General features: G+C 50.8%; 3 protein-coding genes across 3 annotated transcripts; 2 read left to right on the forward strand and 1 right to left on the reverse strand.

The window, feature by feature from the left end:
- Positions 1–7686: 7686 nt before the first annotated feature.
- EV422DRAFT_534831 (uncharacterized protein) lies at positions 7687–8718 on the reverse strand. Its single transcript, XM_053070698.1, has one exon. The coding sequence runs from the start codon at positions 8529–8531 to the stop codon at positions 8046–8048; it is 486 nt and encodes a 161-aa protein (XP_052924336.1). The 5' UTR covers positions 8532–8718; the 3' UTR covers positions 7687–8045.
- Positions 8719–8934: 216 nt separating this feature from the next.
- EV422DRAFT_113804 (uncharacterized protein) lies at positions 8935–9941 on the forward strand. Its single transcript, XM_053064622.1, has 2 exons — positions 8935–9612; positions 9683–9941. The coding sequence occupies exons 1-2, from the start codon at positions 8994–8996 to the stop codon at positions 9751–9753; spliced, it is 690 nt and encodes a 229-aa protein (XP_052924337.1). The 5' UTR covers positions 8935–8993; the 3' UTR covers positions 9754–9941.
- On the forward strand, positions 9706–12081 carry EV422DRAFT_113801 (uncharacterized protein). The gene is made up of 3 exons (XM_053064621.1): positions 9706–10085; positions 10157–10710; positions 10791–12081. Exons 2-3 carry the CDS (start codon positions 10200–10202, stop codon positions 11828–11830), a joined length of 1551 nt encoding a protein of 516 aa, XP_052924338.1. The 5' UTR covers positions 9706–10085; positions 10157–10199; the 3' UTR covers positions 11831–12081.
- Positions 12082–25200: the final 13119 nt, after the last annotated feature.

Consider the following 25200-nt stretch of genomic DNA (forward strand, 5'->3'; position numbering starts at 1 on the left):
TCTGAGAGGGCACTAAGAATGATTCCCCGACGACTGAGAATGTGGGCACCCAGAGTGTAATGTGGGTTGTCTGGTCTTATTGGAGAACAACGCGTCAGTGAAAGACCGATCGTAATAAGCAACGTATGCCGCAGGTATAAAGTATGCGCGCCCTGACAGATAGTCGATGAAGACAATAATACTGGCGTATAAGGCATCACTATGCACCTTCCCCCACGCTCGATGCTCGATCTCCGACGATCACAGCTGCGGTACCTGTATGGCGCCATACCTCACGGAAGTAGAGATGGGCCAACTCCTCGGCAGTTATCATGGATGCCGCAGGTATAAAGTATGCGCGCCCTGACAGATAGTCGATGAAGACAATAATACTGTTGTAAAACGCATCACTAGGCACCTTCCCCCCCCACGACCGTGTTATTGGCATCGAGACAGGGTCCATACCCATTGTGTGCCAACGTCGGTCAGGTACTGGGAGCAAACGAAGTAAGCCAACACGCTTATTCTTTGGCGACTTGCACCTTTGGCAAGACCCACAAGTCTTGATGTACCCTCTCAAGTCTGCGTCCATATTGGGCCAATAAAACTCGTGTAGGAGCTTGCCCAATGTACCTTGTACCCCCGTATGCGAGCCAGAGAGCAACGAGTCATGGTACGCCTGCAATACAGTCCCTCGTAAAGCAGCTGGCACGTAGAACCTATTGTGGTACAGTAAACGACCAGGCTCATCGATCGAGAAACGTTGATCGAATGTAGACTGTTTTTCCTTTGGCTGTGACAACGCATCTTTCCGTGAAGCAAAGTCCTCATCCGCCTCCAAGCTTCGTATCCAAGCCTCAAGCGTAACATTCCCCAAAGGAATATACTCAACGGACACCCCCATGGCCGCAGCGATTTCCACTCGCTTGTTACACTCAGCGCAGCGAGGAGCGTAATTACGACTCAACACATCCGCAACGGTGTTCCAACGACCAGGTTGATATTCAATATCAAATTTGAATTGTTGCAGGAATTCAACCCATCGTGCTTGGCGATGGCTCAGGAAGGGCTGTGTCTGCAGCCAGACCAAACTAGCGTGATCGGTGAACGCGCGAAACGGACGGTCATTCTTCCGATCCTGCAAGTAATGCCTGTTCGCCCTGCATATGCTAACCAGAGCTAATAGCTCTTGTTCGTGCACATGTGTCAGCAAGTAGCATCTTCCGCCCAAAGAAAGCTATCGGCTTTCACAGCGGCAGATTCTTAAATCCCTTCACCGAGGTAGGCAACGGTGATGGGTAATGCTCCGATGGATCCGCTGGCTGGGCGAGCCATCCGCCTATCGCAAAACCCAATGCATCTGTGAACACCTATAAATCTCGCTCCGGGTTGTAAGACGCGAGCGCAGGAGCTGTGATAATAGCTTCCTTCAGATTAACAAAAGCTTGTTCTTCGACATTGCCCCAGTGCCAAGGCCTTTTGCCCGACTGTAGCTCTGTCAATGGATACGCGATGTATGCATAATGATCGACATATTGACTCGGTAATTTCTCAGCCCTAAGAAAGACTGAAGCTCTTTCTGTTTCGTAGGACGTGCAAAGTTTCACACGGCGTCCAATTTCGAGGGTGCAATGGCCATTGTCTCTTCTCCCAGGAGATGACCGCAGAATTCAAGCTCCTTCTGCATCCATTTGCACTTGGACGGCTTAACATAAAGTTTGTGCTTGGCGAGAACAGCCAAAACGCTATCCACATGAGCGATATGCTCCTTGGCCGTTTCCGAGAAGTTCAAGATATCATCCAGGTAAGATATGACAAACTCATCGTACATCTTGCCCAATATCTTATTGGTTAACCTTTGGAACGTTGCTGGCGCATTTGTCAATCCAAATGGCATAACCAAGTACTCGAAATGACCAAACCGCGTCCGAAACGCTGTTTTGTCTCTATCAGCCTTGCGAACCAAGAGGCGGTGATACGCATCTTTGATATTCAACAAAGACTTGAACTTCTTTCCACGTACCCGATCCCGCATCTCTGCAAGATTTGGTAACGGCGTACGAGCCTTTATCGTTGCTTTATTCAGCCCACGATACTCGATGCACATGCGGAGACTGCCATCCTTTTTCTTAGCGATTAACACTGCCGCGCCCCACGGGCTCTGCGAGCATTGAATCCAACCGCGCTCGAGCATGAGAGTAACCTTCTCATTCAGCTCTTTGAGTTCGGCTTCGCTCATATGTCGTAAGGGATTAAAGACTGGTTTCGTACCAGGCTCCAGCTCGATACAGAAGTTATCTTCACCTCCATCGGACGGCAACTCTGCGTGCTCAACAAACAAACTATCCACGTACTTCTCCAACGTTGGATATAGAAGATGATCCGATGGCACGCCCAAATCAACATTCTGTCCTGTAGCTTCGCACATCTGAACCTCTGGCTCTGGTTCGCGCGATGGCGCTCATCTGCAGGGACATAAGCTGGTGACGCATTCACTGCAGCTTCTATGTCCATAGCGTAGGCTATGTAACTGTAACACTTCCCATACACCTTTTTGCGAGATAAGCGAGTGAACTTCTGATAAGTTACAACTCCTACACTCGAGTCTTCTCGTTCAGGCATTCGCCGGCTTGAAGCGTTTAGACTTCTTTCTGATGTCAAAGGACCGCAGATCGGCCGCATTACAGGACGATTGGGATTCCCATTTCCTAGTTACTGGTCTGGCAACTAGGGTGTGTTCAACTTCATCTGTACGGAATCGTAGAACAGGAATCTCATCCTCTATGTGCTCGAAACGAACATCGTCAAGCATATAGATCCATGGCAATCTGAGGATAACATCTACCCGCAGAGGAGCGACCACAAATGGAAGCTTGTCTCTGGAATGGTGTCGTCCATCTCCCCACAACTGTAGATCGCCACAAAATAATTTGTTGGCATTGAATGTATGGCCGTCGTCGCCCCAGGCGACATCAATGGGCAGTTTAGGGTTATAGGTTTGGAAACCATGTTTCGACACCCATCCCTGACGTACCATCAGTGTTGCGCATCCCGTATCGATCAGAATACGACAAAACTTGCCATTCAACTTGCCATGAACTACAAATGCACATCGTGCGATCAACGCATCGGGTTGCAATTGCAGTGCTTCAGGCCTAGTCTTCAAAACGGTTTCAGTCTCATCTGGCCGGCACAGGCGCGCCCCCGCAGCAGATGTATTGCTACAATCAACCAGTATACCATCAGCGGACTCCGGGTGTATAGCCTCAAGTTCCTCCTCAATGGACACCATTGCACAATGAGACGAATAAACGGTGTCTTTATTAAACGTCTCTACTGAAAACCCTCTTTCTGACCAGCATCCCAACGCGGCTTATCCTTAGCCTCGTCGGACTTCTTATCCTTCTTCTTTTTGGGACAATCTCGCGCACAATGACCCATCTCGTTACAATCGAAACACTTCATGTGCGAGAGGTCTGGGTGTGCATAAGGTTCAGCAGCTTCTGCCTTTTTAGCTTTCCCCCCTTCTTGCCCGCAGTACCCACGGCAGAAGAGACATTAGCACGTTTAGGCGCACTACTACCAGAAGCAACCGCGTTATCGCTTGAGTCGGTCCCCTTATTGGCGAGACGACGTACAGCAAACAAACTAAGCGCACGATCCATCAAACGAATCAATGGAAATGCGAGCAGAGGGTGTTGCTCCCTATAATCAACCATCGTATGCAATAACGACTGGGCGATCTCATAGCCGACGGTATTGGTCCTATTGTGAGTAAGACCTCAAAGAAACAGGTTAATCAAATCGTCCAGACTGATAACCTCCAGGTTGCGCTGTGCCTCGGCAACGATACGTTTGAATTCCGTTACGTATGAATCCATCGACTTATGAAACGTCATACGCTCCAGAGCATTGAGCGCGTTTGTTTTCGTGTTTGTAGGATAGAAGGCTAGTTTGAAAGCCGTCTCAAAATCCTCTTTCCGCATGTCAAGCCTGCATGCGGTGTCGAACCAGGTACGTGCGTCGCCTTCAAGCGAGCTCGAGACCTTCTGCATGTACTTGAAGTCGTCAATCGGAAGACCAAAAGTAACCATGAATTCCGTATGCTTCTGCAAAAACGTGTCGACAAAAGTGGCCTCGCGCCGTTTGCCATTAAATGGATGCTGCAAGATCCATGTACCATGGTGTCTACGCTGCTTGATATAGAATGGATCCACCAACCCAACCTGCAGCACATCACGGCGCATTGTGGAGTCACGCTCCAACGTAGCTCGCAAACGATCCTGTTGAGCCTGATGTTCCTCGGCATGTTGATCGCGAACTTCTGCTCGAGCGGCAGCCGCAGCAGTCTTCATTTGGGCATTGAGCTCCCCTACGGAGATCGTCAACATAGCCGTAGCGGGCCGGTGACCAGCAGGAGGCGGAGGAGGTCCACCGACCTGGATACCCTCCATTGGAACAGGTCCCGTTGTTCGAAGAGGAAGAGGCAGGCGAACTTCAACACGAGGTTCGTCCACAGAAGTCTCCGGCTCCTCAACGATCTCAGTAGTAGCAGCTGTACCCCCAGGAGTAGTTTCCCCACTCCTGGTAACTGTACTACCCGTTGATGTACTGATGACGACCTTCTGGCCAGTGTAATCTCGTTTTCAGCTCGCATAACCTCAAACAACGACGAATACATCCAGGAAGCGGACAGAGGTACTCCGTTGATGTTGTATAGCTCAGTACCTTGAGCAAATACACACAAACAACTAGGTTCTCGAATCAGGTAAATGCCGTATGCAATAACCAAAATTCGGGCATAGATTTTCCCGCCTTTTGAGCGAAAAATCCCCAAAATCCACCGTGTCCGATGTCGGCGGGTTTTGGCTACGGTGATCCTAGACAGCATCTGAAGCTATCAGTTTAAAGAGGCCTTTGAGAGGATCAAGAAGTACCCTAATGGCTTAGCTCTGTCCCAAAACCGAAAGACTTTTCCTATCCGCCCGTTTTTGCTTAAGTATCGAATTAATGACGAAGGCGATGACAGATTACTTGTTTTGCCGTGATTCAAAAATCCCAAAACGTTCAGGTAAATTCAAGGTAATTCTCTAGATCGGGAAGAACCTTATCGGGGGTCGTTTCGGTCAAAACTGTGATAGTTTTGCTACACGGAGGTTAGACGATTTAGCGCGTTTTTCGATATTTCCATATCCGTAGGTCGAATCTCTTTGAAACTTTCACAAGTCTTCAAGCAAAGTGTGCTCTACGAGGTTTCCGAGTTTGGAAGTGGATCGAATTACTGGGGTAGATTTCCAATCCACAAACGGGTTACTAATTGGCTACTAGTAAACAGGCGTTTGTGTCGACTACCTGTTGACCGTCGAACGTATACTCTCAAGATGTTGATATACCGAAAGAGTAAGGTATGGATGGCAAACTATGAGTTACGCAGGTTTGTTTAACCATCCAGGTGCGAAAAGCAAGGTGGTTGCGACGTATCGGTCGTTCCACTAGGTGGAGCCTGGTACCGAACCAGTCTTTAATCCTTTACGGCATATGAGCGAAGCCAAACTCAAAGAGCTGAATGAGAAGGTTACTCTCATGCTCGAGCGCGGTTGGATTCAACACTCGCAGAGCCCATGGGGCGCGGCAGTGTTATTTGCTAAGAAAAAGGATGGCAGTCTCCGCATGTGCATCGAGTATCGTGGGTTGAATAAAGCAACGATAAAGGCTCGTACGCCGTTTCCAAATCTTGCAGAGATGCGGGATCGGGTACGTGGAAAGAAGTTCAAGTCTTTGTTGAATATCAAAGATGCGTATCACCGCCTCTTGGTTCGCAAGGCTGATAGAGACAAAACAGCGTTTCGGACGCGGTTTGGTCATTTCGAGTACTTGGTTATGCCATTTGGATTGACAAATGCGCCAGCAACGTTCCAAAGGTTAACCAATAAGATATTGGGCAAGATGTACGATGAGTTTGTCATATCTTACCTGGATGATATCTTAATCTTCTCGGAAACGGCCGAGGAGCATATCGCTCATGTGGATAGCGTTTTGGCTGTTCTCGCCAAGCACAAACTTTATGTTAAGCCGTCCAAGTGCAAATGGATGCAGAAGGAGCTTGAATTCTGCGGTCATCTCCTGGGAGAAGAGGCAATGGCCATTGCACCCTCGAAATTGGACGCCGTGTGAAACTTTGCACGTCCTACGAAACAGAAAGAGCTTCAGTCTTTCTTAGGGCTGAGAAATTACCGAGTCAATATGTCGATCATTATGCATACATCGCGTATCCATTGACAGAGCTACAGTCGGGCAAAAGGCCTTGGCACTGGGGCAATGTCGAAGAACAAGCTTTTGTTAATCTGAAGGAAGCTATTATCACAGCTCCTACGCTCGCGTCTTACAACCCGGAGCGAGATTTATAGGTGTTCACAGATGCATTGGGTTTTGCGATAGGCGGATGGCTCGCCCAGCCAGCGGATTCATCGGAGCATTACCCATCACCGTTGCCTACCTCAGTGAAGGGATTTAAGAACCTGCCACCGTTAAAGCCAATAGCTTTCTTTGGGCGGAAGATGCTACTTGCTGACACATGTGCACGAACAAGAGCTATTAGCTATGGTTAGCATATGCAAGGCGAACAGGCATTACTTGCAGGATCGGAAGAATGACCCGCCCGTTTCACGCGTTCACCGATCACGCTAGTTTGGTCTCCCTGCAGACACAGCCCTTCCTGAGCCATTGCCAAGCACGATGGGTTGAATTCCTGCAACAATTCAAATTTGATATTGAATATCAACTTGGTTGTTGGAACACCGTCGCGGATGTGTTGAGTCATAATCCTTATTACACTCCTCGCTGCGCCGAGTATAACAAGCGAGTGGAAATCGCTGCGGCCATGGGGATGTCCGTCGAGTATATTCCTTTGGGGAATGTTACGCTTGAGGATTGGATACGAACCTTGGAGGCTGATGAGTACTTCGCTTCACGGAAAGATGCGTTGTCACAGCCAAAGGAAAAACAGTCTACATTCGATCAACGTTTCTCGATCGATGAGCCTGGTCGTTTACTGTACCACAATAGGTTCTACGTGCCAGCTGCTTTACGAGGGACTGTATTGCAGGCGTACCATGACTCGTTGCTCTCTGGCTCGCATACGGGGGTACAAGGTACATTGGGCAAGCTCCTACGTGAGTTTTACTGGCCCAATATGGACGCAGACTTGAGAGGGTACATCAAGACTTGTGGGTCTTGCCAAAGGTGCAAGTCGCCAAAGAATAAGCGTGTTGGCTTACTTCGTTTGCTCCCAGTACCTGACCGACATTGGCACACAATGGGTATGGACCCTGTCTCGATGCCAATAACACGGTCGTGGGGGGGGAAGGTGCCTAGTGATGCGTTTTACGACAGTATTATTGTCTTCATCGACTATCTGTCAGGGCGCGCATACTTTATACCTGCGGCATGCACGATAACTGCCGAGGAGTTGGCCCATCTTTACTTCCGTGAGGTATGGCGCCATACAGGTACCGCAGCTGTGATCGTCGGAGATCGAGCATCGAGCGTGGGGGAAGGTGCATAGTGATGCGTTATACGCCAGTATTATTGTCTTCATCGACTATCTGTCAGGGCGCGCATACTTTATACCTGCGGCATCCACGATAACTGCCGAGGTGTTGGCCCATCTTTACTTCCGTGAGGTATGGTGCTATACAGGTACTGCAGCTGTGATCGTCGGAGATCGAGATCTCCGCTCCCTGGCAGACTTTTGGAAGGTGTTTCGATCGTTGTTGGGCTCTAAGCAGAGCTTGAGCACGGCGCAACACCAACAGACGGACGGAAAGGTCGGACGGTGTATCTCTATCTTGAAGAAGATGATTAAACCGTACCTTAATGTAAAGGGAGACGATTGGGTTGACAAACTGACGATGTTGGAGTTTGCCTACAACGGTACGCAGAACAGCACCGGATACTGCCCTTTCGAGGTTGATTTGGGTAGAATTCCGCAGGCGCCGATGCATTGGCAAGTTGACGCAAAGGTGTTCCAACGTATGGACGATACGTCGATCCCATTCTTGCATAAGTCACGATGTGAGCTCATTGTACAGATGGAGAAGCGTGCTGAGGCATACCGATCCATTGAACTCATAGTGCAGCAGAAACTGCGGGAAGCCGAGGACAAACAAGCAAAGTATCACGATCGTGGGTTTTAGGCCAAAACGCGGCACATATAATGAAGAATGACCACAGAGCAGAAACCCCCAAAAAAAAGCCATGACCAAAAAAGCCTTACCTCCGCATGCTCCCTTTCGAAGCGAGACACCTCGGGTCTGAACCGTCCTCATTCTACCGGTCTCTGGATGGCGTATTTGCTCCCTGACCCTAGCCGCGTTTTCGATCCAAGTAATTCCGAAAGCCGAGGCAGAGCGAGACATACGGTCCAAGTTTTCGATGTGTTGGACGTCTGCCATCCTCCACCACCACAGCTCCAAGCCATCTACCGTCAGGTTCCGTGGCGCAAATCCCATGCACCACAGGTATCGGAAGAGTGCGATGGTCATTGCCAGCATCTCCTTTCCGAACTACCACTGTTGGCGGCCAAAGTCCTGCACTGCGGTAGTGGCGCTACTGCTAGCCCCAGCACCCCCAGCACCGTCACCAGCACCTCCTGCGGACTGCATGTTTACAGATTGTGAGTGTTGTGTTGTTGTTGTTATCGTGTGTGTTGATGTCAATGTGCAATGTTGTGTTGTTCTGGGAACGCGAGGGAAAACATCAACCAACCATTGGTTTTGGATCCTGAAGATGGTTAGCGGTTGATTAACGCGTGGAGATGTGTGGGGAGCATATGTTCTCATTGAGACAACGTTCATTTATCAAGTGTTATCTATGGCTTGATTATCTCATGGAGACGTGTGGCCCGGTTGGTCGATGTGGGGGTGCATGTACTGTATATCCATTCAAATGCTGCCACTCTGTCAAAAGACGCGTCTTTCCCAACTTCCCACCATCGTCCGCCCTCCCATCTTCCCATGGCATCCGACTCCCGCCCGCCACCGCCACCATGGACGCGACGGGGACCATTGTTGATGTCGTCAAGGCGGGGCCTATCAAAGCTGTCCTCGACGTGGTCACTTGTGGTCCAGTTGGAGTGCTTTTGGAGACCGTCAAGTGTGGGGTCCGCATTCAGCAAACCGTGGAACTTGCTCAGCGCAACAGCCGTCGTTTTAAGCGCCTCGCGGACCGGGTTCAACTTTGCGTCCGCACTATCGAACCTAGGCAAGGATGCAGGACTTTATACCAGCAACGAGGTTCTACAACGGCACGTGAAGGCGCTTTCAGTCCTTTTCTTAGAGATCGAGCGCCATCTGAGAACGAAGACTACTGGTCCGGGACGATTCTTCAAAGACATCATGGCGGCCGCCTCGATCGATCAGGAAATCGTAGATTTCAATAGCGATTTAACGAACCTCCACTCCAGCCTGTTAGTCAGCCTGAACGTTAACATTGTCGAGGTGATGGGCACATCGGATGACGTGGCAAGGCAGGATGAAGCAGATGCGAAAGCGGATCAGGACGAGTACAGGAGGTTCCTTGAGGACCTCATGCAAAATCAGCAGAAGATGCTTCTGGCCATGGAGTTGCAGCAAAGTCAAGTAGGAAATCTTACCCGAATAATTCAGCCTTGAAGTTGTCGACTGATTTAAATTCCACTGGGCAGTTCTTGGACGCAATGCTGGCTCTCAAAAAAGTGGAGTCCAAGCTGAAAGAAGAGACCGAGAAAAAGTTTGAGAAGAATTCGTATGGACTTCTCGCGTCTCTGTGTGGGAATGTTGGCCCTGACGTTGTTCCAGACTGGGCTATCACGACGTGGGAGGTGGAAGTCCAGGATGAGATTGCAAGAGGAGGGTTTGGGAGGGTTTCTCGGGGAGTCTGGCTTGGCCGTGGTCGTGAAGCAGCTTCTGGCCAACTGTGTTACAGAGAGGCATCGGAAAGACTTTGCGAGGGAAGTGGGTATATGGTACACCCTTTGTCACGCACATGTCCTCGAGCTCTATGGAGCGTCGGTATCAGCACATCCGCCATTCATGGTGTGCCCATTGATGTCTGGGACTCTTTTGCAGGTATGCGCTGGTCTTGGTCATTTGAGCCTAGTCCAGTTACTTGTGCCCCAACATCGCATTTGGATTGACAGCATATTGAGAAGCACCCTGAGCAAGGTTTGCAACTGCTCTACGATGGCTATGCAATACCTTCACAGCCGTGAGGTTGTGCACGGTGATTTGAAAGCCACGAACGTGCTTGTTGACGAAAAGGGGACACCGAAAGTCAGCGACTTTGGATTTAGTAGAAGCAAAACGATGGTGGCCTCAATGAATGCGGTACAGAACACGAACATCGCCACTCTTCGCTGGGCAGCTCCAGAACGACTCAATGGGAAGCCAATCAGCAACAAAACGGACGTCTACGCATTCGGGATGCTCTGCTATGAAATCGCATCAGAGGATGTGCCATTCGCCGAGGTGGTTCACGACAGCGTCCTGATTGATCTGATCCGACGTGGCGTACGTCCCGAAAGGCCCGAACGGCCTCACTGTTCGGACATTTTGTGGGCTTTGAGAGAATCATGTTGGCATCAGGAGCCTGAGCGCAGACCAGAGTTCTCGTCAGTCGTGAGGGCTCCGAAACCTCTGATTGGAACCAACTTATCGGAGGCGCACAATAGCGGATCTGGACCTTCGGAATTGGGTAAGCCCGATGGAGACTGTTCACCTTGTCATCAGAGCCTGCCCATTTCTAATGCATTGACTCTCACTTTCGATGAGAAGCTGCGCATCGTTCTGATAGTGACACATCGTTACCCTCATACTCCTTCATCGAATTCGCCGAATTGGCTCCAAGGCCGCCGCCCATAACAGCGGAAGCAAGTCCACACGGAATTCGACGTTCGCCGGAGGCGGTTGTGCGTGGAACCACCCAGAACAATAATGCGCAAACGGCACTCCCATCAAATGGGACATCACATCAACCGACCCCTACGCGGCAGCCGTCTACACCGGAGGTGGAAACAATCGGAAAACCTCACCGGCTGAAGCCCGCTCTTGATTTAACCGCTCTTTTGCACGCGGCTGCCAGAGAAGGACAAGCCACCCTGTGCCTCGATCTCATAGTACGGCTGGCAGCTGATGTGAACGCCCCCAGCAAACACGGTGCCACGCCTCTTCATATTGCAGCCTCAAGGGGACACGTTGAAACGTCCCGCGCTCTCCTTTCATTGGGAGCGAACATTGAGGCTACCATGGAATTTGGCCGCACTCCTCTTCATCTCGCTGCTAATCATGGACACACCGAAATTTGCCATGCTTTGATCGCCAAAGGGGCGCGGATCGAGGCACTGACAGAGGATAAGTTATCGCCGCTCCATTTTGCCGTAATCGGCGGACGCCAAAACACCGCCGGCGCATTGCTCAAATTAGGCGCAAACCACAAGGCTGAGTGCTTAGACGTGCCAGAAGCGAGCTTGACTGACGGAACGCCGTTTGTTGGCTGGCGGCAGATCTTGCTTTCCTGCTTCGAAGACGCTTCATCCTCAGCATTGGAGGGGATCACACACGCCTTGAGAAAGGGGACAGCATTGCACTTAAGTGCTCTCTTTGATCAAATTGAAACCTGTAAAACCCTTCTGGATTACGGAGCCAAGGTCGACCCGGAAGATGCTTTGTTGCTGGATCCATCGATGACCGGAGTGGTCTCTACCAGCAATTCGATCATATTGCGATCATCGGGCGGATCCAGCAATGGTAGCAGAGCATCAGTGGAAACAGCAGTGCTGGCGACCACAGCTGAAGGCTTCCCTCCTCAGATATGAACATGGGTATATCGAATGAGTTGATGGATACATAAGAAATGGAGGCGTGGGCCACAGGGTATCGGCCGGAATCCGGTTTGATATTTCTTGATTGATGTCAGGATCACACGTCCGGAAAGGTAATCGATGCAAACGAAACAAGAGTTTATCCTGTCTACGGTGAAAATATCGAATCCAACCGTGTGCCATCTTTGCAGAAGTAGAGGAAGAGGTCGAAGAAATCTGTATCGACAATGGCCAGGTTTGAATTGTCGACAGGATTTGCAAGTTCCAACGTATTTGAGAACGTCGGAGCATACGGTAGGCCAGTAGTATTCCGTAAGAATTCTTGCAACAGTCTTCTTAACACCAAGATGTCCTCCAGTGGTGAGTTCGTCATGAAATTTCCGTAAGATCTTTGGGCGAATGTCTTCAGGAACGTATAAGCGTCCTTCGTGTCGTACTATTCCATTTTCAAACGTATAACGGAGTTCTCTTCAAGTTTTCTGGTGTCGAGGCTTTTGAGAAATATCATCGAGATAATCCGAATATGGATTTTCGCATAGCACCTTTCTCCATTCTTCTTCTCAGCAAGTAGGTGAGTTTTGTGGATCGTCTGTCGTAGCGTGGGAGGAAGGTTCACCGGCAAGCATGTTGCTGATTTGCGTATGCATGTTGAGGCGTCGTTGACAATCTACACACCGAGGCGCATAGATTGGATTGCGGGAGAGCATGTCGGCGATATGATTCCATCGTCCAGGTACATACTGGATGTCGAAATCATATTCTTGTAGCTTCTCCACCCAATTGGGTTGTCTTCTGCTCAAATGGGGTTGCGTTTGGATGAATTCGAGTCCCTTGTGATCCTTAAAAAATCGGAAGTAAAGACCGATGAGATATGGTCGGTTGGCGACCAACATCCTGACAAGAGCTAAGAACTCCTGTTCGTGCGTAGGATATCGAGTTTCTGCGTCCTTCATCTTTCTAGAGAAGAAGACCACAGGCCGGAGCCGCGGTAACTCCTTCCATTGTCCGACAAGAGTAGGCAGATTCGTAGGGATCGTTTCATCGCCAGAAGGTTGTCCAATCCAGCCAGCAATAGCGTAGCCTGATTAGTCGGTATAGATGTAAATCGGCTTGATTTCATCGATTGTTGCTAGGGTAGGCGCATCGATCAACGCTTCTTTCAACTTTTGAAATGCCTCCTGTTGCTCAGGACCCCATCGAAATTTGACTTTCGAAGATTGAACGCTTGATAGGGGCAGAGCGATGTCCGAATAACCTTGTACGAAGTCGAGGAAGTAGTTTGTGAACCCGAGAAAGCTTTGAACTCCTTTTGTTGACTTTGGAGTAGCCCAATCCTTGATAGCTTGGATTTTCGAGGGCGCGATGCGAACACTATGTCTTCCGACAATATATCCACACCATTTGAGTCCTTCTTTAGCCCATACGCACTGTGAAGGCTTGATGAAAAGAGGGTGTTCATCAATTTTCTTCAGGATGCGATCAGCGTGTTCCCTATGTTCAGCTAGAGTTTTCGAGAAAATGAAAATGTTGTCCAAATATGTAGCAAGGAATTTGTCGTAGTCTTTGTGGAAGGTCTTATTCATAAGACGTTGAAATGCGGCAGGTGCGTTGGTAAGCCCGAACGGCACAACGAAATATTTGAAATGTCCGAAGCGAGTTCTTTGCCGTTTCTTCTCGATCTTTTTTTCGTTTGGGGAGATGATGGTATGCTTCTTGAATGTCGATAAGCATAAACCATTTACAACCTTAGATTTCTTCCCCCATCTCGCGAATGTTGGGTTAAGGAGTATGATCTTTCTTGGTTACAGAGTTGAGACCTCGGTAGTCCCAACAGATACGTAGTCCGCCATCTTCCTTCTTGGCAAAGATGACACTAGTGTTATGGACGACGTGCCCATACCATAAGCTCACCTCATGACAGCACACTAACAGCCGCCAATGTCAAACGCCAATGTCAATGTCAGTGTCAATGTCAATGTCAATGTCAATGCCTTCCCCTCTCATTTCGCCAATCCCCTGCTCTCCTCTCGTCCGCCAATTCCCCATTCGCCGCTCCTCCTCTACCCCGCTCATCTGTGAGCCAATCTTGGGCCATTTGTCAACCCTCCCAGTACTTCTCCACAGCCAGCAGCTGTAGCTTGCTCTCTACACCTGCTACGCTCGCTCTAGGCTAGGGAGCATAGCTGGTGCCCACCCAGTCCCCGCTTGTTGTTGTTGTCTTTGATCTGCTGGGTTGTTTATCTATAAATGTTATGGACGACGCGCCCATACCATAAGCTTACCTACTGACAGCCGCCAATGTCAACCGCCAAATGTCAAACGCCAATGTCAATGTCAATGTCAGTGTCAATGTCACTGTCAATGTCAATGTCAATGCCACTCCCCCTCTCTCCTCTCATTTCGCCAATCCTCCCGCAATATCGCCACTCCTCCTCCCTCCTCTCATTTCGCCAATCCCCCCTCGGCTTCTCCACACCCCCCACTACTTCCCCATAGCCAGCAGCTGTAGCAACGCTCTCTACGCTCGCCACGCACGCTCTAGGAGCATAGCTGGCGCCCCCCAGTCCCCTCTTGTTGTTGTTCTCTGATCTGTTGGGTTGCCTATCTATAAATACCCGGCCTCTCTTCGTCCATTCCCTTCCTCCCCAGCAGATCAACACCAGTTCTTCTCATCTCTTGTTCTAGTCCTTGTCTCTTGTTTCGCCAATACAATCTCGCTTCGCCTATCGCTCTCGCCTTGTCTTCTCTACTTCGCTTCCGCCTCAGTCGTCGAGCTCATAACAGTTTGATCTGCTCCAACACTGCGAAGTTCAGAACCCGTCCAGCCCTGCATCCGACCAACCTTTTTTGCCATGTCCCAACCCGAATCCGTACCTTTCACCGCCAAGCAATGGAACGATATGTGCCAAGCCATCACCGCCTTGCAAAGCCAAAACGCCAACTTGCAGGCCAACCTAGCGCAAGCCCAAGCCGACGCACAAGCTGCCCAGAGCATCGCTGCCCAGGTTCAAGCCGATACGTACACCCGTCCCCAAGTCACCAACCCTGCTCTGGAGCCAAGAATCAGCTCGCCCGAGAAGTTTGATGGTACCCGCAGCAAATTCCGTGGGTGGTTGAACAACATCCGGTTTATGTTTGCTCTCCAGCCTGTCCGATACCCCAGCAACAACATCAAGATCCAAACGATTGGCACCTACCTCACCGGCACTGCGCAAGCCTGGATGGCGCCCCTGGTCGAACGCCGAGATCACAGCCTTCAGAACTTCGATAGTATTATCGGGCAGATGCAATCTGTCTTTGGAGACAGCAACAGGGTCCGCAACTCTGAAAACAAGCTCCAGAACCTTCGCCAAACCCGTGCAGCAACCGGGTACATCGCTGAGTTCCGCCAGCTACAATGCGATGTCTCCTGGAACGACCAGGCCCTGATTGCTACCTTCCGCCGTGGCCTCAAAGAAGACATCAAAGACCTGATGCTCACGATGGCTCCTGCTGCCACCATTGATGCGGTGATGGAGCAGGCTATCCAGTGCGATAACCGACTGTTTGAGCGCCACCATAAGCGAAAGAGAAGCCGCCAGACCTTCCCGGTTCCCCATACCTCGTTTACTACTACCACCACTGTCGACCACAGCGAGCCTATGCAGATTGACGGCGCTCGTCCCCGCGGCCCTCTGAGCCCTCAGGAACGCCAACGCCGCATTTCCAACAACCTCTGCCTCTACTGCGGTGGCGCGGGGCACATTGCGAAGGCCTGCCCCGTCAAGAACAAGACCACCACCTGTGCCGCCAACGTCGACATCAAAGAACCCTCCACCGAACAGGGTTTTCCCAAAGTCCAGCCGCAGTAAGCCCCAGCAACTGGACAACACACACCGCCCTGGGCCTCCTAACCTCGCAGCTCCCGCAACGGAAGAGGCCACCCCCCTGGTTCCCGACTTGGTTATAGCCGACACGACCCTCCTAGCCGCTGCCCATGTCGAAAACTCCGAAATTAACCCCTGCGCCATGCTTGCGCTGGGTCCCGTTGAACCCTTCAACTACCCCGTTACCATCATGGTATCATCCAGCCGCGCCCCTATACCTACCTCAGCCATGATCGACAACGGTGCCCTGTCCTGCTTCATCGACAGAGACTTTGCCCGCAAACACGGCATCCCTCTAGTCCCGCATCAGCGTCCACTGACGATCGAACTCGTTGACGGTCAACCCAGCAAACATAAACCGGATGTTGTTCAACCACCCACGGAATTTGCTGCGGGTACCATCAAACTTCTCGGGCGAGCTGGTTCTTGGCTCCAGAGCAGGGTTGGTGACTTGGGGACGGGTGTACGTATCGGCTTGAACCTGGGCAGCGATGCCCTGGGCAGCTTGTGCGTTGGCTTGGGCTTGCGCTAGGTTGGCCTGGAAGTTGGCGTTTTGGCTTTGCAAGGCGGCGATGGCTTGGCACATATCGTTCCATTGCTTGGCGGTGAAAGGTACGGATTCGGGTTGGGACATGGCAAAAAAGGTTGGTCGGATGCAGGGCTGGACGGGTTCTGAACTTCGCAGTGTTGGAGCAGATCAAACTGTTATGAGCTCGACGACTGAGGCGGAAGCGAAGTAGAGAAGACAAGGCGAGAGCGATAGGCGACGCGAGATTGTATTGGCGAAACAAGAGACAAGGACTAGAACAAGAGATGAGAAGAACTGGTGTTGATCTGCTGGGGAGGAAGGGAATGGACGAAGAGAGGCCGGCTATTTATAGATAGGCAACCCAACAGATCAGAGAACAACAACAAGAGGGGACTGGGGGGCGCCAGCTATGCTCCTAGAGCGTGCGTGGCGAGCGTAGAGAGCGTTGCTACAGCTGCTGGCTATGGGGAAGTAGTGGGGGGTGTGGAGAAGCGGAGGGGGGATTGGCGAAATGAGAGGAGAGAGGAGGAGTGGCGATATTGCGGGAGGATTGGCGAAATGAGAGGAGAGAGGGGGAGTGGCATTGACAATGACATTGACACTGACATTGACATTGGCGTTTGACATTGGCGGCTGTCAGTGTGCTGTCATGAGGTAAGCTTATGGTATGGGCGCGTCGTCCATAACATCACCCCTCCCTTTAGCGGCGGCGGCAGCGGCGTCGAGTCGGGTCAGGTCGCAGAGGAGGCGCTACAGGGACAGAGGAAGGCTTGTTGGGGTACGCGCTGTGGATGTCCTTGAGGAGTGCGTCGGTATGGGTGAGGTGTTCCATGGGCTCCCAGGTGTTCTCGGAGTCAGGCCAGCCTTGCCATTTGACCAAGTACTGAAGGCAACGACGATGGATGCGAGAGTCAAGGATGGCTTCGACAACCCACTCTTCTTGACCCTCAACGGTCACTGGAGGCGCGGGTTCGGGTTCGTGTCGTTTGGGGATGGTGAAGCGGGGTTCGAGGAGCGAGACATGGAAGACATCGTGGATTTTGTACGTAGCTGGGAGCTTGAGACGGTAGGCGACGGGATTGATCTTTTCAACGATTGGGAACGGCCCAATCTTGCAATTGTCGAGTTTTGGAGAGGGCCGGTTGGTCTGGAGGTTTTTGCGGAGGAGCCAAACTTGGTCACCAGGCTTGAAGTCCGGTCCAGTCATTCGTCTAGCGTCGGCGTAGCGCTTCATTCGATCTTGGGCTTCCTTGAGTTCAAGGGAAAGCTGGTCATGGGCTTCCTTGATTTGTTTAGCACGGGCTTCGGCAGCCAGATTGACGAATTCGGAGGTAGCAGAGGCCGCAAAACTGAAGCGGGGGTGGAGACCCTTGTTGGCGTAGAAGGGGGTGGTCTGGGAGGCGGACTGGTGAGTGTTGTTGTGGGCGAACTCAGCGGAAGACAGAAGCTGTTTCCAGTTGTCCTGTTGGTGGTTGCAAAAGCATCTGAAATACTGCTCCAGGATCTGGTTGGTGCGTTGCGTCTGGCCGTCGCTCTGGGGGTGGAAGGCCGAGGAGAGGTTGGCTTTCGCCCCAAGGAGCTCGAGAAGTTGACGTCAGAAACGGGACTTGAACTGGGGTCCTCGGTCAGAGATGATGTCGTCGGGGAGGCCGTGGAGACGGATGATATTGTGGAAGACTAGGTCGGCGGTGGATTCGGCGGATTCTGACTCGCTGCAGGCGATGAAGTGGGCCATCTTGGTGTGGCGACAGTTGACGTTCAGGATGAAGTTGTACCCGTCCACGGGAGGCAGACCGGTGATAAAGTCCAGGGACCAAGATCCCCAAGGGCGGGTAGGGATACTGTTGGGCTGGAGTAGGCCGTAAGGTTTGTGTCGACTGGATTTCGCTTGGCTACAGGTATCGCAGGACTTGACGTAGGCCTTGACGAAGCGCCACTGGCTGGGCCACCAGTAGTTGCGGGAGGCGAGTTGGAGCATCTTGGACATCCCAAAGTGGCCAGTTAGGGGTGTATCGTGCATGTTGTGGCAGATTTCAGCTCGGAGCTCATTGGTGGGGACATAGACAAGGTTATCGTACAGCAGGATCTCATCTTCATCTGAGAAACGCTTGATACGCTCTTGGGTTTCTTCGGTCCGTTGGGGAGGGGTATCCTGAGCTCCTCGCGGATGGTTTTAGCGAGGGAATCCGAGGCCTGGGCGGTCTTAATCTTGTCCAGCGTGGTATCCATCCGTGTGAGGTACGCAGCGGCGAGTTGAAGGCGTTTGGGAGTCAAATTTGTGGTTGCCTGGGAGCGGAACGCTTCTTCCCCTTCTTTTAGCTCATGTTCGGAGCGTTGGGAGAGGGCATCGGCTTGGTGCTGCTGGGAACCGGGGCAATAGGTAATGACAAAGTCAAAATCCGAGAAGAATATTGACCAGCGGGCTTGGCGGCGGTTCAGGGTGCGGGTGGTCATGAAGTACTGAAGGTTTTTGTGGTCGGAGTAAACGGTGATCTTGTGACGGGCGCCAATGAGATGATGTCGCCACTGGGCAAAGGAGTCTTGGATGGCCAGAAGTTCCTTGTCGTAGATCACATAGTTGATCTCTTCGGCCGTGAATTTGCGAGAGTGGAAGGCAACGGGGTGGAGCTGATTGTCTTTGTCAGGTTGGAGGAGAACTGCGCTGACAGCGAAGTTGGAGGCGTCAGTTTCGACGACAAAGGGTTTCTTTGGGTCGGGGTGAGGAAGGATGGGGGCGGTGGTGAATGATTTCTTCAGGTTCTCGAAGGCGGTGTTTGCGGCGGGTGTCCGGGCGTATGGGATATCTTTCCAGGTCAGGGCGGTGAGCGGGGTAGCCATCTTGGAGTAACCTTGGATGAATTGGCGATAGAAGTTGGCAAAGCCGAGGAACCGCTGGACGCCTTTGACATTCTTGGGGGGCTCCCAATCCGTGATGACAGCGATCTTCTTGGTGTCCATCTAGATGCCTTTCTCGGAGATGATGAAGCCTAGGAACTCGACAGATTCGCGGTTGAATTTGCACTTCTCGGGTTTGGCATACAACCCATGCTGGCGGAGGCGGTACAAGACTTTGCGGACGTGCTTTGGGTGATCTTCAGGGTTCTTGGTGAATATAAGGATATCATCAAGGTAGACGACAACAAACACATCGACAATGTCTCGGAAGATGTCGTTCATCAGGTACTGGAAAACGCCAGGGGCATTGCTGAGTCCAAAAGGCATGACATTGTATTCCAATAGGCCGTAGCGGCAGCGGAAGGCGGTCTTCCATTCATCGCCCGGGCGCATGCGTAAGAGGTTATAAGCGCCGCGGAGGTCGAGCTTGGTGAGACGGTGGGCGCCGCGCAAACGTTCCATGATACCGTTGATCAGGGGCAGGGGTAAGCGATTCTTCACCGTGATGCTGTTCAGGCCTCGATGATCGACGCAGAGGCGGAGAGAACCGTCCTTTTTCTTCACAAATAAGACTGGCGCACCGGCGGGGGACTTTGAGGGTTTGATGATTCCTTTGGTGAGGTTTTCTTCGAGGTATTCGCAGAGTGCCTTCATCTCTGGTTTGCTGAGGCTGTAAATTGGGCTGAAAGGTGGCTGCTTGCCTTCTTCCAGATCGATAGGACAGTCGTAGGGCCGGTGCTCGGGGTGAGTGTCAGCATTTTTCTTTTCAAAAATGTCGGCGAAATCTTGATATTCGGGGGGCAGGAAGTCTTTGATGTCTTTCTCGGGTGTCGGGGGGTTACTGGGGCTACGCGAGGCCGGGAGCTCGGGTTTCGCAGGGTTGGCGTAGGCGACAAAGACCTGGTCATGCCTTGCTGCGACCCGGAAGGCTGGGACGGAGATGGACGAGACTCGAAGCGGCGTGGGCGCCGGTTCTGGGGTGCTGGAGGAGATACCTTGGGTACTGGAATCGACCATGTTTCGTCAACGGGGACTTCATCCTGGGGGATGCTGATCAAGGGCTCGGGGGTTCTGGCAGGTGCTGGGCTCAGGGGTGCAGGGGAGCGGTCCCAATTCGCGAATTCATGGTACTGACAGTCGCAACGGAAACCGACCGAAAGGTTCTTGAAGTCAAGGTAAATGTCATAATTTCGGAGTTTTCGACATGGGCAGTGGCTAGGAGGGTTGTGTCGGCTATAACGGAGTGGTGAACCAGGGGGGTGGCCTCTTCCGTTGCAGGAGCTGCGAGGTTAGGAGGCCCGGGGGAGTGTGTGTTGTCCAGTCGCTGGGGCTTTACTGCGGCTGGTGTGACGTCAGAGGAAACGTAGACGATATTGGGCCCTTCTGAGAGGGCTGAGAGCAGTGTATTGTAGTGAAGAAAAAAGTAAGAAGCTCTTCGCAGCGGCCGCTCGACTGACAGCTTTATATATGGGTTGCCAGTGGGGCTTGCGTGGCTTCAGCGAGGCTTGGCGCCTTATGTATTGTATCACCAAGAGCTCGGGTGGCCAGCCCGGGTCTCGGATCAAGTAGAAGTAAAGGGACATAATATGAAATACAAGTGAAGATGAGATATCCCCGACATCTCCCTCAGATCCTTGTTCATTTTATAGTGTTGACGCACTGTGTGATGTGTGTGTTTGAGGCAAAGGTGTCCCTAAGCCGACGTCGTATGTGATGTGTGTGTGTAAGGTCGGTTCTTGCGTCGCTGCGCGTGATAAGATGTAGTTTACGTCGCTATTGTCAGCGGTGTGATTGATAGTGAGCGGTTCTTGCGGCGTCGCGCGTGTGATGTGATATGAGATGCTCTATGCTGTTCGTCTCCGTATCCACAAAGATTGTGGATGATTTTTTCGCCATCGTTTGTAGGCAGGCGTGTAGCGAAGTGCGGATTCCGGTTCCCAAGTAGGGTCAGGATAACCGAGCCATTTGACTAGAAGATTTCGTACAGCGCGTCGCTCGTCGATGATATCTTCTACAACCTATTCAGGTTGTCCGCGTTCTTCGATTGGTGGAGGAGGTTGTGGAACTGCACATTGCGGATATTGCTCTTCGCGATGTGGTCGTAAAATATCGACGTGAAAGACAGGCCAGAGGCCAGATGCCGCTGATCTTCGATGATGATAAATCGAGTTTGTAGGGATCAGGATGTGCTCCCAGTGCGATGATTTTGAATGGTCCAATCCACGTAGCTGAGTATCGAAGCCCTCTTCGAGCGTCTACTTCTAGGTTGATTCCTTGTCGATTTAGATCGACAAGGTTGCCAATTTTGTACGCGATTGGCGTTTGACCTTTGTCGTGTTGACGTGCGAGTTGATCTTGCGATCTCTGAAGGTTTTTGCAGACGATACGGGCGATGTCTTCCTGCCCGTTCTTGAAGAGTTCGATTTTGTTTCGATCTACAGCTCGAAGTTTGAGTTCTTGTCCTTTGAGTGTTGGATTCCAACCCGGGAGGATTGGAGAGCGTCCGAGATCTACTTCAAATGGCGATAAACCTTCATATTCCTCCCTCGGAGCGGTGTTGTATGCGAATTCGATTAGAGGCAATAGTTTCTTCCAATTGCTTTTGTCGTAGTGAGGTATTGCTTCCAAATCTTTTTCAGGGTTTGGATGGCTCCCTCAACTTTGCCATCGGTTTGTTGATGACGAGCAGTAGCGAATTCGTGTTTTAGACCGAGGAGAATATCGAATGCGAGGAAGAAGTCGGAAAGTGCGCAAGGTTTGCGATCCGTAATGAAGACTTTTGGCGTACCGACATGTTTCCAAACATGATCTAGGAAGACTTGGGCTAGTTCGCGTCCAGTAATTGTCTTCTTGATCCGTGTCAGAATCACATGTCCGGAAAGGTAATCAATGCAGACAAGGCAAGAGTTTGTTTCATCTACTTTGAAAATGTCGAATCCAATCGTGTGCCATCTTCCAAAAGGTATAGGAAGAGGTCGAAGAAATCCGTATCGACGATGACCAGGTTTGAATTGTCGACAGGATTTGCAAGTTCCAACGTATTTGATGACGTTGGAGCGTACGGTAGGCCAGTAATAGTCCATAAGAATTCTCGCGAGAGTCTTCCTAACACCGAGATGTCCTCCGGTAGCGAGTTCATCATGGAATTTCCGCAAAATCTTCGGGCGAATGTCTTCAGGAACGTATAGATGTCCTTCGTGCCGTACTAATCCATTTTCGAACGTATAACGGAGTTCTTTCGAAGTTTTCTCGTGTTGAGGTTTTCGAGAAATTTCATCGAGATAATCCGAGTATGGATCTTTGCGTAGCGCTTTTTTCCATTCTTCTTCTGAGCAGGTAGGTGAGTTCTGTGGATCGTCTCTCGTAGCATTAGAGGAAGGTTCATTGACAAGCATGTTGCTGATCTGCGTATGCATGTCGAGGCGTCGTTGACCATCTACACACCGAGGCGCATAGATTGGATTGCGGGAGAGCATGTCGGCGATGTGATTCCATCGTCCAGGTACATACTGGATGTCGAAATCATATTCTTGTAGCTTCTCCACCCAATTGGCTTGTCTTCTGCTCAAATGGGGTTGCGCTTGGATGAATTCAAGTCCCTTGTGATCGCTTAAACATCGGAAGTAACGACCAATGAGATATGGTCGGTTGGCGACCAACATCCTGACAAGAGCTAAGAACTCCTGTTCGTGCGTAGGATATCGAGTTTCTGCGTCCTTCATCTTTCTAGAGAAGAAGACCACAGGCCGGAGCCGCGGTAACTCCTTCCATTGTCCGACAAGAGTAGCCAGATTCGTAGGGATCGTTTCATCGCCAGAAGGTTGTCCAATCCAGCCAGCAATAGCGTAGCCTGATTAGTCGGTATAGATGTAAATCGGCTTGATTTCATCGATTGTTGCTAGGGTAGGCGCATCGATCAACGCTTCTTTCAACTTTTGAAATGCCTCCTGTTGCTCAGGACCCCATCGAAATTTGACTTTCGAAGATTGAATACTTGATAGGGGCAGAGCGATGTCCGAATAACCTTGTACGAAGTCGAGGAAATAGTTCGTGAACCCGAGAAAGCTTTGAACTCCTTTTGTTGACTTTGGAGTAGCCCAATCCTTGATAGCTTGGATTTTCGAGGGCGCGATGCGAATACTATGTCTTCCGAGAATATATCCACACCATTTGAGTCCTTCTTTAGCCCATACGCACTTTGAAGGCTTGATGAAAAGGGCGTGTTCTTCAAGTTTCTTCAGGATACGATCGACGTGTTCCCGATGTTCGGCTAAGGTCTTTGAGAAAATGAACATGTCGCCCAGGTAGGTAGCGAGGAATTCGTCGTAATCTTTATGGAAGATCTTATTCATAAGACGTTGAAATGCAGCAGGTGCGTTGGTAAGCCCGAAAGGCATAACCAAATACTCGAAATGTCCGAAGCGAGTTCATATTGCCGTTTTTTCCCGATCTTGTTTTCGTATAAGAAGACGATGGTATGCTTCTCGAATATCGATAAGCGTAAACCATATACAACCTTGAATTCGATACCTCATCTCACGAATATTGGGTAAAGGAGTGCGATCTTTTTTGGTGACGGCATTGAGATCTCGGTAGTCCCAACAGATGCGTAATCCGCCATCTTTCTTTTTTGCAAAGACAACACTAGCTCCCCAGGGACTTGAGGAGTGTTGTATCCATCCTTTTTCGAGCATCAAGGTGATTTGTTTCTTGAGTTCAGCAAGTTCTTCTTTGTTCATGTGCCGAAGAGGTTGCCAAACGGGTTCAGCACCTTCAGTGAGTTCGATCTTGAAATTATCTTCTCCGCAATCAGGGGGTAGACCTTCTGGTTCCTTGAAGAGCGTATTGACATATTTATTTAGGATATCCTTGAGATGTCCTGGATTTCCTTTAAGCTCCTCAGGAGCGTTCGGTATTTCGTTAAGAGCGAGGCGGCAGACCGTGTCTTTTTCAAACTTGTTCCGTTGCCAAGCCTTATTGAATCTCTTGGAAGTCATTTCTATGACTTGAGGATTGCGAAGGGCACTGGCTTGAGCGAATCGAGATACATAATGAGGTGCAGCTTGTAGAGGACGAGTATCCACAGGTTTAATGATTCGAACAGGTCGAACAGGTCTTTTATCATAGACCGGATCTCGTTGTACATCGAAGTAAGGGTTGTTGTGTTTCGGGATGTATTCGATGTCTTCCCAGTTTCTTGAAGTTCTTTCGCAATTTGATGGTGACAGACTGCTGTGCGTTTGGTATAGGGCCATAATTGGTCCAGCAAAGGATAGGTAAGGTACTCACTGAGAATTGTTCAGCGTAATTAAAGAAACGCCAGAAAGGCATTCCAAGAATAGCGTCGTAAGCCAGATTACTGACTAGCCAGGGAAGTTGTCCAACTAAGAAAAGCGACTGAGGTTCGAGATGTTATGAATGGGCGGAGCCGACGGAAATAGAGGCGACTTGTGGTGCAGGTTGTTGACAGGTAATGGTATTCAGACCGAAACAAGAACTAGAACAGGACTAGGAAGAACTGGTGTTGATCTGCTGGGGGGTCAGGAAGTGGGGAGCTCAGGGGAGGAGGCTATTTATGCTTTTCTGGGAAGGCTGGGGAAGCGTGGGGAAGCAGAAGGGTACGGAATGAGAGGGAAGCCAAGAGAAGCGCCAAGGGTGGGGGAAGCATAGAAACAGAAGACTGGGGATGGGGTGGCTACGCTGAGGCTGTGGGCGGGTACGTGGGGAAGTATGGAGAAGGGTTTGTAAGCGCCGAGTGTTGGGAGGTGTGGCTACGTGCGGCTGCGTGGAGAAATGAAGGCAGTGGCAGGTGTGGGGTAGCGCGGCTGCGTGCGGCTGCGAGGTTTGGCAGATGTCAGGTTTTGACAGGGAATTGACATTGACTGACTGTTGGGATGCTGTCATGAGGTAAGCGCATGGTATGGACGCGTCGTCCATAACATCACCCCCTCCTTTAGCCATGGCCTCCGGATGTTGTTTTGATGTTGGCAGGCTTTGGTCGGGGTTTGTCGGGGTACTTTTGGTGGAACTGGGCAACAAGCTCTTGACAGCGGGCAAGGTGTTCCACTGGCTCC

Source organism: Fimicolochytrium jonesii, assembly GCF_025526975.1.
Source record: "Fimicolochytrium jonesii strain JEL569 chromosome Unknown EV422scaffold_17, whole genome shotgun sequence".
NCBI lineage: Eukaryota > Fungi > Chytridiomycota > Chytridiomycetes > Spizellomycetales > Powellomycetaceae > Fimicolochytrium > Fimicolochytrium jonesii.